Source organism: Vanellus vanellus, assembly GCF_965231255.1.
Source record: "Vanellus vanellus genome assembly, chromosome: Z".
Classification (NCBI taxonomy): domain Eukaryota; kingdom Metazoa; phylum Chordata; class Aves; order Charadriiformes; family Charadriidae; genus Vanellus; species Vanellus vanellus.
This window is the reverse complement of record NC_138908.1, coordinates 4,768,810-4,785,326: the sequence shown is the minus strand read 5'-3', so window position 1 is coordinate 4,785,326 and position 16,517 is coordinate 4,768,810. Positions and strand designations below refer to the sequence as shown.

Sequence of the window (16,517 nt, the reverse complement as noted above, 5' to 3'; positions counted from 1 at the left end):
ATGGAAAAGATTTCTTCAAAATAGTACTTGCCTCCAACGTGTAACAACCCATAAACACACATGAACATTCTATACGCCAAAAGCTGTAAGGAAACAATAATTTAATAGCAAACCCCACTTTAAGGGCTAGCAGTCCTTGCATTTTCTTTCTGGAAGTTAACCTTCTATTATGCAGCAAAATAACTACAAAGGTACACGCACGAAATTTAAAGCATGTCTTCTAGAGGCCACCCACGTTTAGGCACTTTAGTCGACAGTGTACAGAAAGAACGCATTGTTACTGAAGGTTATTTATTATGTGTAGCAATCGTACCTAAGCATCAACTTGACATTGGCTTGGGGTAAAAAAAAAAAAAAAAACAAAACAAAACCAAAAAAAGACACACACCAACCACCAAATGCCCACAAAACCCCAACCCAAAATAAAGCAACTCCCCAGCTTTTCCAACGTGTGCTGTGCTCTCCCATTCGCAGGTCCCAATGAACCACTAAAGCAGAAAGCAAACAAGACAATTTGTTTTGAAACAGCAGGTGGTGCACCACCAGCCAGGACAGGTGAACATAACGCAACAACCACTTGACACCACCTTCACTATGAAGCATGACAGTCTTAATGCTTGTAAAGCTGCAACTATAAAAATTGTATTTTAACAGTAATTTAGCAGTAAGAGGAAGCTAGAATTTACATAAATAACATCACAGTCTTTCCCATTTGGCAAATACTGAAATGAAAGGAGGGGAGTCTTCTGCTCTTAGGTTTGTTCTAGAGTAGGAAGTATTACGTGCTTTTCACTTAAAAAGACAAAAAAAAAAAAAAAAGACTATTAACAGAAGAACAATGAATTTGTGTGTTCCCAGCAACAACGAGACATAGAGTAAAATATTTACAACTTGGAGGATGTTCCCTGTGTAATTGGTAACAAGTCTACCTTATGAGAAATTCTAGGCTTAAATTATTTACCAGCATCTTTACATTAATCTTTGCTCACATAAATGGGAAGACTGAAACATTAGACAAAGTTTCCTGCGATTGCTATTACAGAGTATTTCCCCATATGTATTCTTCCAAGAAAAACCTTACATATGGAAAATGCGCGAGATTGTTAACAACAGGACGAAGGAAGGATTGAAGACAGGAAAAGTGAAAACTGTCTGTTGGCACGTCACGACATGGGTATGAACTGTACCTACAAAATCAAATTTTTGGTGCGTTTTTCTTTGTTCTACATTTCTATCAAAAATACTATAAATATGCATTCTTGAAGCTTAGAACATACACAGGAAGCAGAGTTACAATGAATAGAGCAAAAGAGAACAAGGTTGATTTTAAGCACAAGATATTTTACGCCAGGTTTCAAAAAATACTTAGCAGCATCGTAAAATAAATCGAAATGGCCTACTACTAAGGAGTTTGTAAAAATCTACTCTCAAAACTCTACTGAGGTGTTTTATAAATAGCAGAGTCATACACATAACATTGCTGAGAGAAATGCTGCAAATCTAAACAATGGTACTTGACTGATTTGTGATCACTTAGGGAAAAAGTATGGTATTTACAGATGGATTTCACACTTCAATATAAAACTGCATACCTGTTAATACTTCGGTCCGGACATCAAGTTTTAAAAAAAAAAAAATAGTGCAGAATTATTTGACTTCTAGTTGCAGGCACTGATATTAATTTGAAAAAAAAAAATGAAAATATGATCCATGGTATCAGGATTAAAAATAATTTCCATTAAAAATGCCATTGAAATAAAAGTTATAAAAATACATACACACTGGCACGCAAAACAACGTCCAGTGCAGCATTACTCTCCTGGCAGTCCACAGTAAGAGACCTGAAAAAGTTAAGCGCAGCATATACAGATGTCAGTAGGAGCAGCCTTGAAATCACATCTTGGCCCCACGATCTCTCCCACAGAGGAGGAAGACCTTTCCGTCCGGGATTAGGAGCGGAGATCAGACATGCCGTGCATGCGCTGAAACGGATGGCCACAGCCACAAAGCATGGCAGACCTTCCTAAAGAAGAAGTTGCACAAAAAACATTCCAAAGCACAGACTGACTACTCTGCAGCAGCTTGCTTAACTAGATCAGACATTTGGCTTCAATACTTGTCGCCTAGATGCTCTTTAGAGTAAATATCAGCGAGGCCAAAATATTGCTCTTAATTTACCATTTGGGATTTAGGACTTAGGCTGCAGATGCTGAAAATAACAGTCTTATTTACTGGTAAACATTCACATTTAATATTTGATTTAGGATACAAGTGACCTGCTGTTGCCTTCCTCTGTTAAGATTTTGCTCAGCCATCATAGAAAGATTTCTCCAAGAGAACACCAAATTTTCTTTGGCCTGATGTTCATTCAACATTTCCATTTTCACTGTGCAATTAGTTATTTGGTCTTAACTAAAATACTGTAGTAATTTTGTAGTGACAAAATGAACTGGGGGGTTAAATCTGGGGTTTTTGTGGCTAAGAAATAAGCAAATTGTGTCATACAACAAAGCATGAAGCATAGCATTTATAAGCTGTTCAGAATCTTCTCTGGAGAAACAGGCTATGTTCAAAAGGAAAACAGAGGTCTTCGAGAATGAAGAGGCATAAGGCCTTTTACCTTGTAGAGCCTTCCAACAGCTTTAAGATTAAATACTTGAAATTTTCTATGCGGTAAGTCGAAGATCTCTATTACCATTTAGCTGTAGTTACTGGGACAAAATACAAAGCTTTTTATTGTTCCTTTGAGGTTAGCTGACATTTCCGTACTCACTAACCATTTTATACACTGAGGTTATGCTACCCAAATGTTGTGTTGATGCATGTTGGCGGCATTTTTGTTCGTAGGCAAGTTTGACTTTAGAACCCAGGTGAGCACACCTCTCACTTCACAAATCCCCCAGTACTTGTGACTCAAAGAAGGTGAAGAACAACTGCCAAAGAAATGAATTTTCTAAAGCACATCCTTCTGTACAAGGATGTTCTCTTGTACTGATGCCACCTGGTTTTCCCCTGTTTCTTTATCTGTTGATTCTTATGCAAGAGAAGTCTGTGAGAGGAAAAACTGTGCAGCTAAAAATACGTAAAAACCTGGCAAATCCTATAGCTTGAGAAGGTATCAAAAGAGGACAAGTGCTGCCTGAGAACACTGCCTGCAAAGTGGAAGAGTAGACTTGTTATAACTCATTCTCCTTTTCCTCATCAAGTTCTCTAAGCTCAGAAATAACCCAAGTGTTGTGTTTGGACTTCCCTGAAGTTGCTGGAAGACATGGATTTATCATTATCTTAATACTTTGTCTAAAAGGGACTTCCATTATAAAAGTGCAGTGTTTAACCAATCATTAAGAACTTTGTTTATATTTCAGCTAGAATTCAAAGTTATTTAAACTAGCTATAGGAAGTCATCCTTCAAAAACAGAATAATTTAAACCAAAACAATAAAAATCAAAACACAATCCTGAACTACTTTAGCCCCGTCAGTTCTGTGTAGGGAATGTAGGGAAAAAGCTATGGACAGGAAGAAGGAGTCAAGCCAACAAGTCACGTTACTGGAGTAAGAAAGAGATGCGCATCAAGGGAGGAAGAAAGTAAGAAACATCGATTCTTTGTCAAAGGCACCTTTCCTTCTCAAATCTTAGAAATTAAGTAGGTAGTGGGCAAAAAGAAAGACAAAATGCTTAAGAATCCTGAATAAAATCTACTAATCTCTCAGTCATGTTTTACCTGCTGCTTCTTTCCCCATCCCCCAGGTGCTGATAAAGGTCTCCATGAAAAAAAAAAAAAAAAAAAAGAAAAAAAGCAGTTGCCAACTGCTGTTTTAAAGCAACTTACTAAAGAAGTGAGCAGATACTCCTTTGAAGCTTACATAATGTATATGGAAGTCAGGACTATCAGGGTTGCTAATCTGCTTTCAAAGTCACTTTCAAGCATATCACACAGTTGTAGGAAGCATTGCTCACAATTATAGCAACACACTCTCTCTAGTTTCACTGTCACCTCACATTTCAAAGGCATTTATTGCTGTATTTCAGTTTTTAATAAGCCTCATAGACTCATGTAAGGACTAAATGGCTCCAAAGAAAGACCATCTCCCACTCAGATCAGACTGCTGACCAGAAGGTCAACCATTCAGTTCTGCGGAACAATGAAACAGCAATGGCCAGAAGCGTTGTTCTTAACTTTAGCAACATCCAGGTGCCTATTTGTCACTGTGATCAGTGTGACGTCTGAAGAATAAGACAGCATGAGGTCTTACCAAAAGCGCTGCAAAGCTCAGCTACACACACAATTACCTTTGCTGAATGCACTGTTATGTAACTACAGTTCACTTTTACTTACGAGCTTTCAGAATAAATACCTATGCCAACAGAAACTCTGTTACTTAACATAATTTTGAAGTCTTCTCCAGTATCCAAAGTTCATTCCTGTCCTTCAGATTGCAACAATACATTACACCTCCTATACAGTGAGTTGCTTCAGCCAAGTTCACCATCAGAATCAAACTGGACTGTACTGTTTTATTTTCCTGAATAAAATACACTGGATACCCAACTATAACATAAAAGCTGGCCCTATTAATTCTATTAGTAATGATATGTCTCGAACTAACAGAAAGTGGGTCCAGTATTGCTGAACTTCTCATGTTTTGTCATTCTACTGATCTGAAAGACATTTCCTAGGAATGTTTTGAGATCTGAATCTATCAAGTCAAATATTTTTCCTTAGGGCAATTCACACAGTTAAGCCTTTGTCCCCATTAGTTATGAAAAGTTGGTGTGAAAAAACAAAGCCTGCAGCACCAGTAGCACTGAAATACTATACTGCAATGAAACCGGTAGAAACATGCAAGGTGTTCTCAGAAATCCCAAATGCATGCGGTAGGTACTAGCTGGTGTGCATAAATCTTTCCCTATTATCAGCAAATGCAATTTAATAAACTAATAAATAACTTAAAAGGCATTCAACATAGTAAGACAGTTTATCACCAGCTTAAATTCTTGATTTTCTGCATTCATTGATAGTGGTAGGTTTGCTACATATTAAATATTTAGTTAAGCTTTTCCATTTATAAATGCTTATTATATGTCAAAGCTGTACACAAATTCAAGAGAAAGAGAACAGTAACATAAAACAGCTAGTATTAGTTAAAAAACCCACTGACCTCTGCAAAGTGTAGTATTAATTTTTTAAAAAAGCTACTGCATATAAATTCCCATTCCTGTTTTGCAATTATACAAAACATCTGAAAAATTGTCATTCTACTTTGTTTTGCAGTGGTTTTATACTTGGAATATATCCCCTCAGTTAAGCAAAATTTGTACAGTTCGTGCTTTGCTCCTCCTTACTGTAGCTGTTTTATTATACAGAAAAATCTATTTCTGAAGCCAAGAGATATTAGTTGTTAATATATGGCCAAGTTAACACAGATTAGAGTGGCAAAGATCATCATCTGACAGAGCAGAAATTTCAAGATTAACAGTTTAAGTAGATCTTTTCTTCCAAAAGAGCATAAGTTCTTTAGTATAGCTAAGTACCTTTGAAGAGGCACCAAAAACAAATAGCCCTTTCAACTGAACTTTCAGAAAAAATTTAATTTTCATTTCAAAAGGAATCTTGAAATTACTAGATACACATACATCCCTCTCCCACAGCTCTGTAAGATACATTCAGTAATTTAAAATAAAGATTCCATATTTTATAACTTCATATATATTATATATTTAATATATAATATATATTTATATGTACATTACACAGATACATACACTCTCAGTCAGCAGGATTAAACTTTTCTTTTGAAATATTTGATTGGTGTCACTAATCAACTATTATTTTGTGAATTAAATGGAACTGAATTTCTATTACCTCAAAAGAAGAAATTTAAAAGATCCAAATGGAATCCGTGGATCAATATTAGCACCAATACAGATGGCCATTACTTCAATATGACAGCAGGGACTGAAACAATATAATGTTTTATAACCCTCCTTTTACTGCACAGGCATTCCTGCAAAATATTTAGGCAGCAACACCTGCTAGGTCCATACATTTATTCTTGTTAAATTTAAATTTTATACAACTTTCCTTACTGTAATATACAGTATCTCTTTTGTCCTGTTGGATTATTTCATTTTTCACGGAGCAAAGTGACCGATAGCTATCCAACAGAATTATTTTTTTTTTTAAATCCCCTCTCTCCTTCCATTGTATGGCTCAGTTTCAAGATTTAATTGATAGGCAGCCACCATCAGTATAACCAGTACCCTTCTAACACAGTTCAGCCACTGACCGTTGATGCTTAAAACACAAAGTTTTGAGGTTGGCTTGCTGTTTACAGACAGAGGTCATATCTTTTCAGCATGCTCACCACCACCTGCCACACAATAATGTCAGTCAGTCCCAATACTATAATTCAATTAGTTACCTACCACTTGGGTAACAAAAAACAACAAACCCAGTTGCGATTTTAAACATTGTAAGAATATTCACCCTGAGAACACAGAGGAAGTGTTTGAAAAAAATTCTGATATGTCTTCTCTTCGTATATAGTTTTCTTCTTTTCTCTTCATCTCCTCTTGGGTACCTGGGTTTGTATCTAGTATTTGACCTCGCACTTGCTTTGTCAGTTGGCCTGTTCATGCCACAGTCAGGTACTGGTGATAGAAAAGCCCAAAAAGGCTTGTAGAAAAGAGGCAAGCAGCAATCCACCAGGTGAGGAAAGACAGGAGTCCCCGGAACAGAAGAGGAGTGAAAATATTCTTTAGGCTTCCCAAAGCCATTGTTATTTGTACTACAGTTACTTTCATCTTTCCATCAGCAGGTGGAGACTCAGAATAAACTGAACTGGGAAGCAGGCTGCTTTCTACTGGAGTGTCAGAATTCAATTCCGGGTAGATGCCCCAAGAATAATTACCTGTTAAAAAGAAACGAGTAACAGATTTTTGTAGAATTAAACTCAAGTTCTGTTATTTCTATCACTCTATAGATTACCCTAGATATACTTTTCACACACAAAAAACTTTGACATTTTTATAACTCAATAAATGCTAACTGTATTCATCTGCATGGCTTCCTGATCATACTAGTAAGCTATTAGGGTAGGATTCATCTTACCTTTCAACATCCTACTACCTAACATGTGATACAATTGCCTTGGGACACCTGTTAGTGCTGGTTATGATTCACCCACCAGATGTGGTTGTCTACTCCAGAACGGGATAAATCACAGCCTAATAAAACCTCTCTCTTTCTGTTGACATTTTGCGAAAAGAATGCCGTGACTGCATGGCAGTCTGTGAAAGGCATCCCTCACAAGAAAGAAAAAAAGCCAGTGACATCAGATCTCACAATCATGAAATAAACCCCGTATCTCAAAATTTCTGTTCAAAAAGCCCACTTAAGATTGAAAGCTGAAAAAAATTCATTTAACAGATACTCATACAGTTAAATCAATAATTCTTTCTACAACTCCCTTTTAAAATATTTCAAATATTTCAACAGAAGTAAACAGTTTATTTACACAACTTCTCAGAAATAAATCAAACAATTTAGCTATAATTGAAAGATGCCAAAAGCATCAGCAGAAAAGGACAGCCTAAAAGCCAAACATCAGTATGTTTTAAATAGTAGGAATCTACTATGTATTTCCGTATCGCAATTACTTGTACATTCTAATTCTCTTCAGTAAGCTGAAAATATAAAAGCCCCGTATAGAACATAATACATTTTTGTTGATCCAATTTTGCCTACCTAGTGTTTTCAAGAGCAGAGTTGTGTGAAGGAGCATTACCAATGGTGCAACATACTGCAGTGCAATTACACAAAGATAATAGAATACCCGAGCCACCTGGAAAAACAGAAGAGTAATTCATGAGTTCTGGCTGATCAAAGCAAACCTTTATGAACACATCTAGAAAAACACAAGCAATTTATTAAAAAAAAAAAAAAAACAAACAACAGTACTTAAGCATTGAAGCATTTAAAAGTTTTCTAGCGCATCTTGGCATCTGACATATTTTCTTCAAAAGACCTAATGAAGAAATCCTATAAAGAACTCCAGTTGCAGGACATTTACAAATCTCAGAGGAAGTGCCAAAAAGAAATAATTAAAAGCATCAGTTCTGTTAAAACAAACAGAATCAATTTTGTTTCTGCAAATGGCATGTCATCTTTCTAAGACTCTTGCTTCTATATACCAGAATCAAAGATAAATACGTTTAATTTTTGAAGTCCCCAGTGATTTCAAACTAAAACCCATTTAAAAAATGAACCAGTAGTCACAGTCCAAAGCCTCACAAAAAGTAAATGAGAGTTTGGTTAATATTGCAGTCCCTTTTCAAAAGCAAGGTATTTTTAAGATATCCAGTTCAGAAACACCAGAATTTTAAAAACAATGACAAGATGATTTTTCATTAGTAGTTGATCAATAACAGCATTTAAAAGGTCTTTATTTCAGGTATACATTATGCCTCCTTGGGAGCAGGGGAAGGGATAAATCTATGTGGATTTCAATCTGCTCCATCTTTCTCAAGATTGTTACATTACATATTTTTATATAAGCTATTGACCTAAAAGACCAGACGAAATAAAGAAGGAAAGAAGTCATAAAATCAATAGCAAACAAGCAATGAAATGAAGCTAACTGGATTTTAGAAAAGAATAGAATACAGGGTAGCAAAAAAGATGAAGGCAGACGTGACATTTTTGGAAATACCTCCAAAGCCTCAAAGGGCTTAATGATGAGCCAGCATCAAAAAACTAACATAAGAAGAAAAATCATTAAGACACTGACAGAAGAAAAAGTATGAGACAAAAATATTGTAATATAATTGATGGAGTATGACGAAAAGAACAAATTAAAAAGTAATGATTGCTGTAAGATGACAGATAGGAAAGACTTTACTGGCAGAAGTTCCACAAGGTAAAGCAGACATGGCTAGTAAAACAAGACAGGACTTCACAAAGTGGTTATAGTATCCTCAAAGAGAAGATACGGAGATACTGGATAAATGGATTTAGGAGATACCACACGGTAAAGACATAATTGTTTTATAGATAGAATAAAAGCTCCCAGAACTAAAATTATGCATTAACAGCAATCAGCACAGTTCTATCCTAACCAGTTGCTGGTGGTTTCCTAACCTTTTTTCTGAAGCCAGTTGCTAGCCCCTTTATTTGTAAATAACTACTGCATAGTCTAATTACGACCTTCAGATACTCAGTGAAGCCAACGACAATTTTATAAGTAATAGAGACAATCCTAAGAGAGGAATCTTTGTCTTATGGCATACTTCAATCTTCCTCCTGCAATACACACCAACACAGCAGGATCATCAGGCAGGACTGTCAGGCAACACTGGAAATCTCAGTTTATTTTGCAGGCAACATGCAACACCATTCTACAACAAGCTTACAAATTTTACCTCCTCAGTTTGTTCATGGTATGGTTTATTATTTAAAAAAAAAAAAGAAATCAAAGAACTTTTTCCTATGTCACAGTAACAAGATGGGCAGACAATTTTGTAACTAGGCTAGTGCACTTGAGAGTGGTGTGACAGAATTAACCATGTCTCATTTTATTCTAAAATATAACCCCTTTATCTTAAGTCATAGTTGGGATTAGGTAACAGTATTTTACCCTTCTATCTAAATTCAACTTCATTTTTTTCCCCCCATGTTGTAGGTACATATCACCCTCACCTTGTGCTCCCCAAGATCTATTCTTGCCAAACAGAAACACATCATATTCGTGCATATTTGTAAAAAACAATTCACGAAGGGATCTTTTATAACAACCTCCGAATAACATAAGACAAGCTATCTGCATAATATGGATGATACATCTCTGCATATTTTGGTTTGCAGAATGTCTCTGTAATATGCTATTTCTGTAGGAGATACAGTTTAGAAAGCTTCATTCAGATTTCAGCTCTGTTGACAAAGACGACACGAGAAACTGGAAAAAAGCATTTGTACAGATGGAGCACTCCAAATATGTAAACTCAGTGCCACCATACTTACCATTTTCTGTAAATCAACCATACTTATTCTGCCAGCTTCCTTTTTCATCTGATCCACACTTTTCTGGGCTAAATTCAGATAGGCCTGTAAATGATGACGCATCATAGCCAACCGTAAAGCACACAACAGGATTATAATCCACAACCTCACAGTGTCAAACGTATCTTCTGACATTCTGTGGATTAAAAAAAAAAAAATAAAAAAAAAAGGTAATGCCGTTTTCCAAAGGTCACATACTGCTATAGAGTTATTTGTATCATCCATAAAGAAATCTTGAAGCATATTGTCAAAAATACTTAACGCACAATCTACAGTTATGAAGTTCATGTGCAAGTAACATTCACTTTTGTCCTCTGCTTCTCTCTACTGCTACTTCTTAGCAGCCCTATTACAGCATTAGATCCAAATTAGTATCCAGTTGTAAACAAGAACAGCTCTTAAATGCTTAAAATTCTGAGTAATAACAGGACACTAAAAAACAAGCTCACTCTGATAATTACAGGTTTTGAGACACACAGTTCTAGATAGCAAATGTGTGCTTCGCTTGCCTTAGATACCCTGTTTCAGATCAGCCCTTATTTTAAGATAAACTGAGGAACAAAATGGAAGCACAAAATATGTATATTTGCAATGTTTTATGTAATAGTTCAGTGGTCACAGAGTCACCTTAGAAGCACATCTTAGACCTAGAAAGCAACAGAAGTGTCAGCCAATCATATCTATTAAAAGTCTATTTGAATGCTACTATTTTGAATTATCTAGACCACTAGTGGCAATGACAATCACCTATGCCACTTATACAATATTTATTTCAGACACCACTCTTCCTGAAAATTCTTGCCCTTTTTACATTTTAAGTATTTTAGCTATCAATTCCATATGCACTTTATCTACACGTAGACAAATCGCGTAGATCAGTTCTCATGCCAATGCATCCCAAACGCCTTAAGTGAAGCCACTCCTCTCCCACACCAGTATGTAAGATACAATGTTCCAGAAGGTGGAGGTGAGGTGGTATTCCACCCCTGGGAAGGACATCCCATCACTGCCAAGGAGATGCTACAAGATAGAAGCTTTTTGGGAACCACCACCTTAACAGTCAACACTAATTCTCCTTCTTCTGAAACAACAGAAGCTCTTTAGAGTTCAGTTGGAACTTTCACAATATCTTTGAAATCAAATGCTATTAAATTTTAAGTCTTTCACATTTCTATGACTTTCACAGGGCACTACGTAAGACTTATGGCTTTGTTCTCAATAGCCCAGAAAGAATTTTTAAAGGGAATCTTACAAAGGGATGCTCTCTTTGCCCAAAGGTGGGTTCATAATGTAGTCCTTAGTGATTGGTTTTACCCACAGTAGAACCATAAATAAAGGTGCCAAGAAGTTTATATGTAGCAATGTTCTGAAAGAAGAAAGAAAGAAAAAAAAAAAAAAAGAAGTTAAATACAAACAATTACCATACTGTTGAAATTGGGGGTACAGATTAAAAAGGAGAAATTCAAATTTTAAAATAGTTGGGAAGAAGGTAAATAAGAAAATTACTTCCCTATTTTATAAGTATGACTTACATTTCAACTAAACAGTAATATTAACATACTGTGAAATCCCACTGGCTTAAAAAAAGTGCTCTTAGAATATCTGGAAACTTGATTTATGCCAAACAATCTAACCAAAGGAGCTACCTGCATTATGCCACAGTATAGTAAAAGACAGTTGTTGAAAACTTCCATATGATGGCATAACACCTAACTGCACTATTACCGTTGTAATCTAGAGAGTCAGCATTTCAGATGGATAATTATGGGAAATATGCTGCTATGTTACTATTTTTTTTTTTGCTTTAGTGAAAGTGTGCTCAGATTAATTTCCATTACCTATACAGACCAGGGCAAACAGTTGTCAGAGGTCAGATTTCCCAGTGTAATAAAAATTTTTGCTTAGGAACCTTGACCAAGTGAAACTTGGTACTTACATTCAATTAAAGATATTCAGACAAGAAAAAAAGATAGCCAGCACAGCTATTCCATTTTAAGAGCATTGAACTGCATAGTTAATGTAAAAGCAGTACTCTGTTCTAATCTTTGAGTACAAAATAAACAGCAAAATGCAAGACGAAGAGGTAGTTTTCTGGAGTTTTTCCCGAAATCAACATCCTTCTTAATTTCTGAACCTCCTATCCCAATCATTTTTCATTACTAAAATGAAATGAAAACAATTGAAGACTTCAGTGCTGTAGCTCTGGTGGTTTTGCTAGTGCAACACTTCCTCGCTAGCAGAATCAGCTTCTCTATTTCCATCTCCAACCAGAGTGCTTCTACACTATAGAAAAATGGAGGTAATCAAAAGTTATTCTAAAGAACAGAAGACCTTACTGATTTCAAACTAGCAAGTTTCCTAAAACCATTAAAATGTTTGCACGTTTCAGAAGATGTCATCACACACACACATTTAAATCATTGGTTTCAGATAAGACCTAAGCACTGCTAGTTATTCAGTGTTGCTAGGGAACACGATAGCATCAAAGAACAGTCCAAAGCATTTCAGTAACTTGTGAAAGCATTTTACCTGAGCTTCTACTTATTTAAGACATCCTACTGAGTTAAGGGATTGGAGTGTGCCAAAGGGTGGCAAGAATCCCTTTCTGTTTGAGTACAGGGAGAAAGGCTGAAAGACTCTTTAAGCAGTCTCTGGAAAATGAGGGAACGTGTACAAAAATGGTACAAATTGATTAGGAAGACTCCCAAATATATGCAGGGAAGGATACTGCTGCTAAAGGAAACATCAAACCAGCTACCAAAACCAAAAGGGACACTAAACTATTTTTATTCCGTTTACCCCAAAAAACTTAACACCTATATACATAAAAGAACCACATGAATCATTTTCAACATATTAATGAAGTGGCAGTTAATCATTAACCTTTACTTGGTTTGTTTTGGTTTGGTTGGTTGGTTTGGTTTTGTTTGGTCAGACTTCCCTGTAAGTTAAGTTTCCCATTCTGTAATGGAACGGGGAAGGGAGCTTGTCCCCTGTTTGGTTTTTTTTTGTTTGTTTGATTTTTTAGGTTTTGGGTGTTTGGTTTTTTATTTTTTCCTTTTTTCCCCCCCCGTTGGTTTTGGGGGGATCTTGGGGACCAGTGGCTTTTTTGGGAAGCTTTGGGGATTTGAGGTGTTTTGGGTTTTTGTGGGTTTTATGGTTGGTTTGTTGTTGCGTTTTTTGTTTTTGTTTTTTCTCCAAAAGTAGACCATGTATTTGACTGCAGAGAAAGGCACTGTTCTCCTGCACCCAAATTACAGGGCTTTGTATCAGTCACCCTCATTTACTACACCCCTTTAGTCACTGTCAAACAACTGCGAACAGTCAATAATGATTTACTCATTGATAAAAACACTTCACTAAGGGAAAACACCGAACTCTTCAGGCCAGTTAGAACCTATCACTTAACAATGATTCTTTGTTTATAATTGCATTACCTAGTTATGTTGATATCTGACCAAGTTTTAATCCATTTAACATAACTTTTTTATTGTTCTAGTTGAATAGTCAAAGTATGGGTAGATTTTTGAAAATAATTTGCTTGGGGTTGCACAAAGTTATCTTCAACAACCAGTTCCCATATCTTCTAAACATTAAGTTAGAGAAGATTTATTTTTCATAACCCCATTCTAATAGATATTAATTACCCTTTTATTTCATGATTAATGAACTTCCGTTTCAGAGATTTTATATTTCTGCCTAGGATCTCATGTCCACAGATAAAGGAAGGTGTTGGAAAATTAGAGGACACTTACAGAAAAGGCACAAGAAATCTTACAATATTGAGAACCATAAAAATTAAAAACTAAGTAGTTTATTTAGCTGAAAAGAACAGATTATAAAGTGACTCAGTCACAGTCTACACAGAGACAGAAACTTAAAAGCAGATAAAACAAGCCAAAGGCTTGCATCTGTACCTGGATGCATTCAACTACAATGAGTGCAAGTATACCACAGACTACTGGGTTACAAATTTACCAAGACTGAAGGACCCACTTTATACACAGATTAATTTTTAAGCTGGGCATTTTTCAGGGAAAAGAAAAAAAATGCAATTTGAACATAAATAATTTTTGTATCAGAAAATATAATGGTTCTCGTAGGAAAGTGACCAGACTCAATGATCACGACGTCCTACGCTGCAGAACCTGTCATTAACATGTATTAAACATGAAACGTCAAGATCTATGAAAGACACTTGGAATTTCTCCCTTAACCAGAGAGCATTGAAGAGAATTAGCTAAGTCAGAGAAAACATTTTACTACCAAAATCAAGGATGTCTGAAAGTGAAAATAATTCCTTCATACTGGTATTAACCTCTGATACTTATTAAATATTCCAGGTCATCTTTTCTTTGAATCTTATCCTAAATGTATGAAAGGTTCCATGCCTGCCTGGAGGTTGGGGTGGAAAAAAAAAAAAAAAGTCTGTGGTTTCACCGCTGCTTCCTGAAAGTTAACTTCCAAAAAGATATGATGGGGGAAAGGAAGCAGTAAGCAGGAACATTCATGGTGGAGCTCTGGCAGGAGGAAAGGAAAGCTCCTTTAATTGGGAATCTAATTACAAGGCAAAGAATGTAACAGACTGGCAGAGCAGAAAGAGGCAGGTGGCAAGTCTGCTCAAGGTACGGAAAGCAGGCAGCAACAGAAGTCTTAGTCACTACCTTCTTGTGGGAAGAGTTTGCTTTGTTTATTTTCAGACATTAAAGATTTAAGACTGAGTAGCATATACCTATGTGCATATATTTTCTCTTACTGTGTTATTTTTTCTGTTGCTAAATTCAGAGCATCCAGATGCATTTGAGCCAGTCGCAAGCCAGGGAATGTCAAAAAAGCACCAATAAGTGAACACATAACAGCCAGGAACAATTTGAAGGTTAGTTTAGACACAGGACCCCTAAAAGAAAAGAAAGGAAATAAGCATTTTCTTGGGGAGGAAGTTGTGGGTGTGGGGTATCAGAGACTACTTTCTACTCAACAGCATCTAACATTTAAATTTAAAAAAGCAAACAGTATTCTATAGTTTTACTCTGGAATACCAACATTATTACAAACCAATCAGAAGTTGAAATAAAAAAAAATAGGAGTTAAAATAAAAAAAAAATCCCCTATTTATTTCCTAGAAAAACCGAAAACCTAAGCTACTGTCTATAAGATTTTAAGTTTGTTAGTAGAGAAGAACAAAAAAAGAATAATTTTTATCTTGTAAGTAACAACAAAATATGTAACAGAACTCACTAACAGAATGAATTTAATGATTATGTTTTTCAGAGGAACAGATGCATCGTAAGTTTAAACGGTCAAACACAAAATTGGTACTTAAATTCTACTACTTACATTCTACCTTTATCCATTAAAAACTCTAGCAAACTGTTATCACTGCAGTTTTTCACAGGTTTATCTAAAACATACATGTGGCCAATTGATGTGTCTCTTCCAAATGACATATATAGTTTTTTTAATGAACTATGGAATATATTAGAAAGTTACAGAAAAAAATATCCAAGATCAACTGAATTACGGAATTAACAAACACTGGATTACACAAAAAAAAAAAACAAAAACAAGTGACATGTGACATGTAACTAACACAGATAAAGAGGAACACAAATAAATCCAGTGATCCACATGAGTTTCAGATTCTTTCTCAATCTATGTCATATCAACGACCAAGAGACACCATCATCAACTCAATTGCTGCTATAAACAGCCAAAGCACTGCAAAACTTCAAAATTAAACAAACACTTAACAGGAAAATTAATGCAGAATTTAGTAAATTTGCAACATCTTAGGAAAAGCAGACTGAACAAAGGCTTTAAGAAACACATGGGATTCAGTTAAGGGTTTCCCATAAGTTGATTCGTGACACACTAATCTACTTTGAAGAAACTTCTGCTCCTCAAAAATACATTCTATAGCTTTTCCATGACGGTTCCAAGCAAGAAATTCAAAGTTGTGCTCCCACAGTGATGAAATACCCTATAAATGCATTTTAGAGCATGCGTATAAGGAAAGAATTGTAACAGAAATCCATTTTACAATATACAAAGGCTGTCTATGACAACAACAGTAAGTTTATGTAATATCACAAGCTATGGCATGTTCTTCTGGCAGTCTATACAAGACTTGGATGTCCTGTAGCAAGCAAATGTTTTTGTATAACAGGAAAACACTAATACAATCTGAAAACAGGACTGAAGGCCAAAATTTACTCCTAATACCAAATGTGTCACAAGCTCTATCTGTAGCTTTTGCACACTCACCCTCTTGCATACCACAGGAACAGCAAAAAATACCTATCACCCGTTTCAACCAATCCTTGCAAAGCTGAAGGGTATTACCATGGAAAAAAAAATATTTATAGTTTTGAACTGTATTTTATAAACTACAATCAAAATGTCAGGGTAGAAACTATCTCCAAAATAAAAAGAGAAAACACAGACGCAATTTAAGTTAC

At 35.7% G+C, this 16,517-nt stretch overlaps 1 protein-coding gene across 1 annotated transcript in view; it reads right to left on the bottom strand.

Moving 5' to 3' along the window:
• Positions 1 to 5,633: 5,633 nt before the first annotated feature.
• Positions 5,634 to 16,517, bottom strand: part of TMEM161B (transmembrane protein 161B) — a 33,635-nt gene continuing 22,751 nt past the window's right edge. The window contains exons 7-11 of the mRNA XM_082497784.1: positions 14,816 to 14,956; positions 11,312 to 11,425; positions 10,021 to 10,195; positions 7,750 to 7,846; positions 5,634 to 6,913 (exon numbers count right to left, since the gene is read on the bottom strand). Coding sequence (XP_082353910.1) covers positions 6,636 to 6,913; positions 7,750 to 7,846; positions 10,021 to 10,195; positions 11,312 to 11,425; positions 14,816 to 14,956 — 805 coding nt within the window. The 3' untranslated portion in view covers positions 5,634 to 6,635. The remainder of the gene's footprint in view (positions 6,914 to 7,749; positions 7,847 to 10,020; positions 10,196 to 11,311; positions 11,426 to 14,815; positions 14,957 to 16,517) is intronic.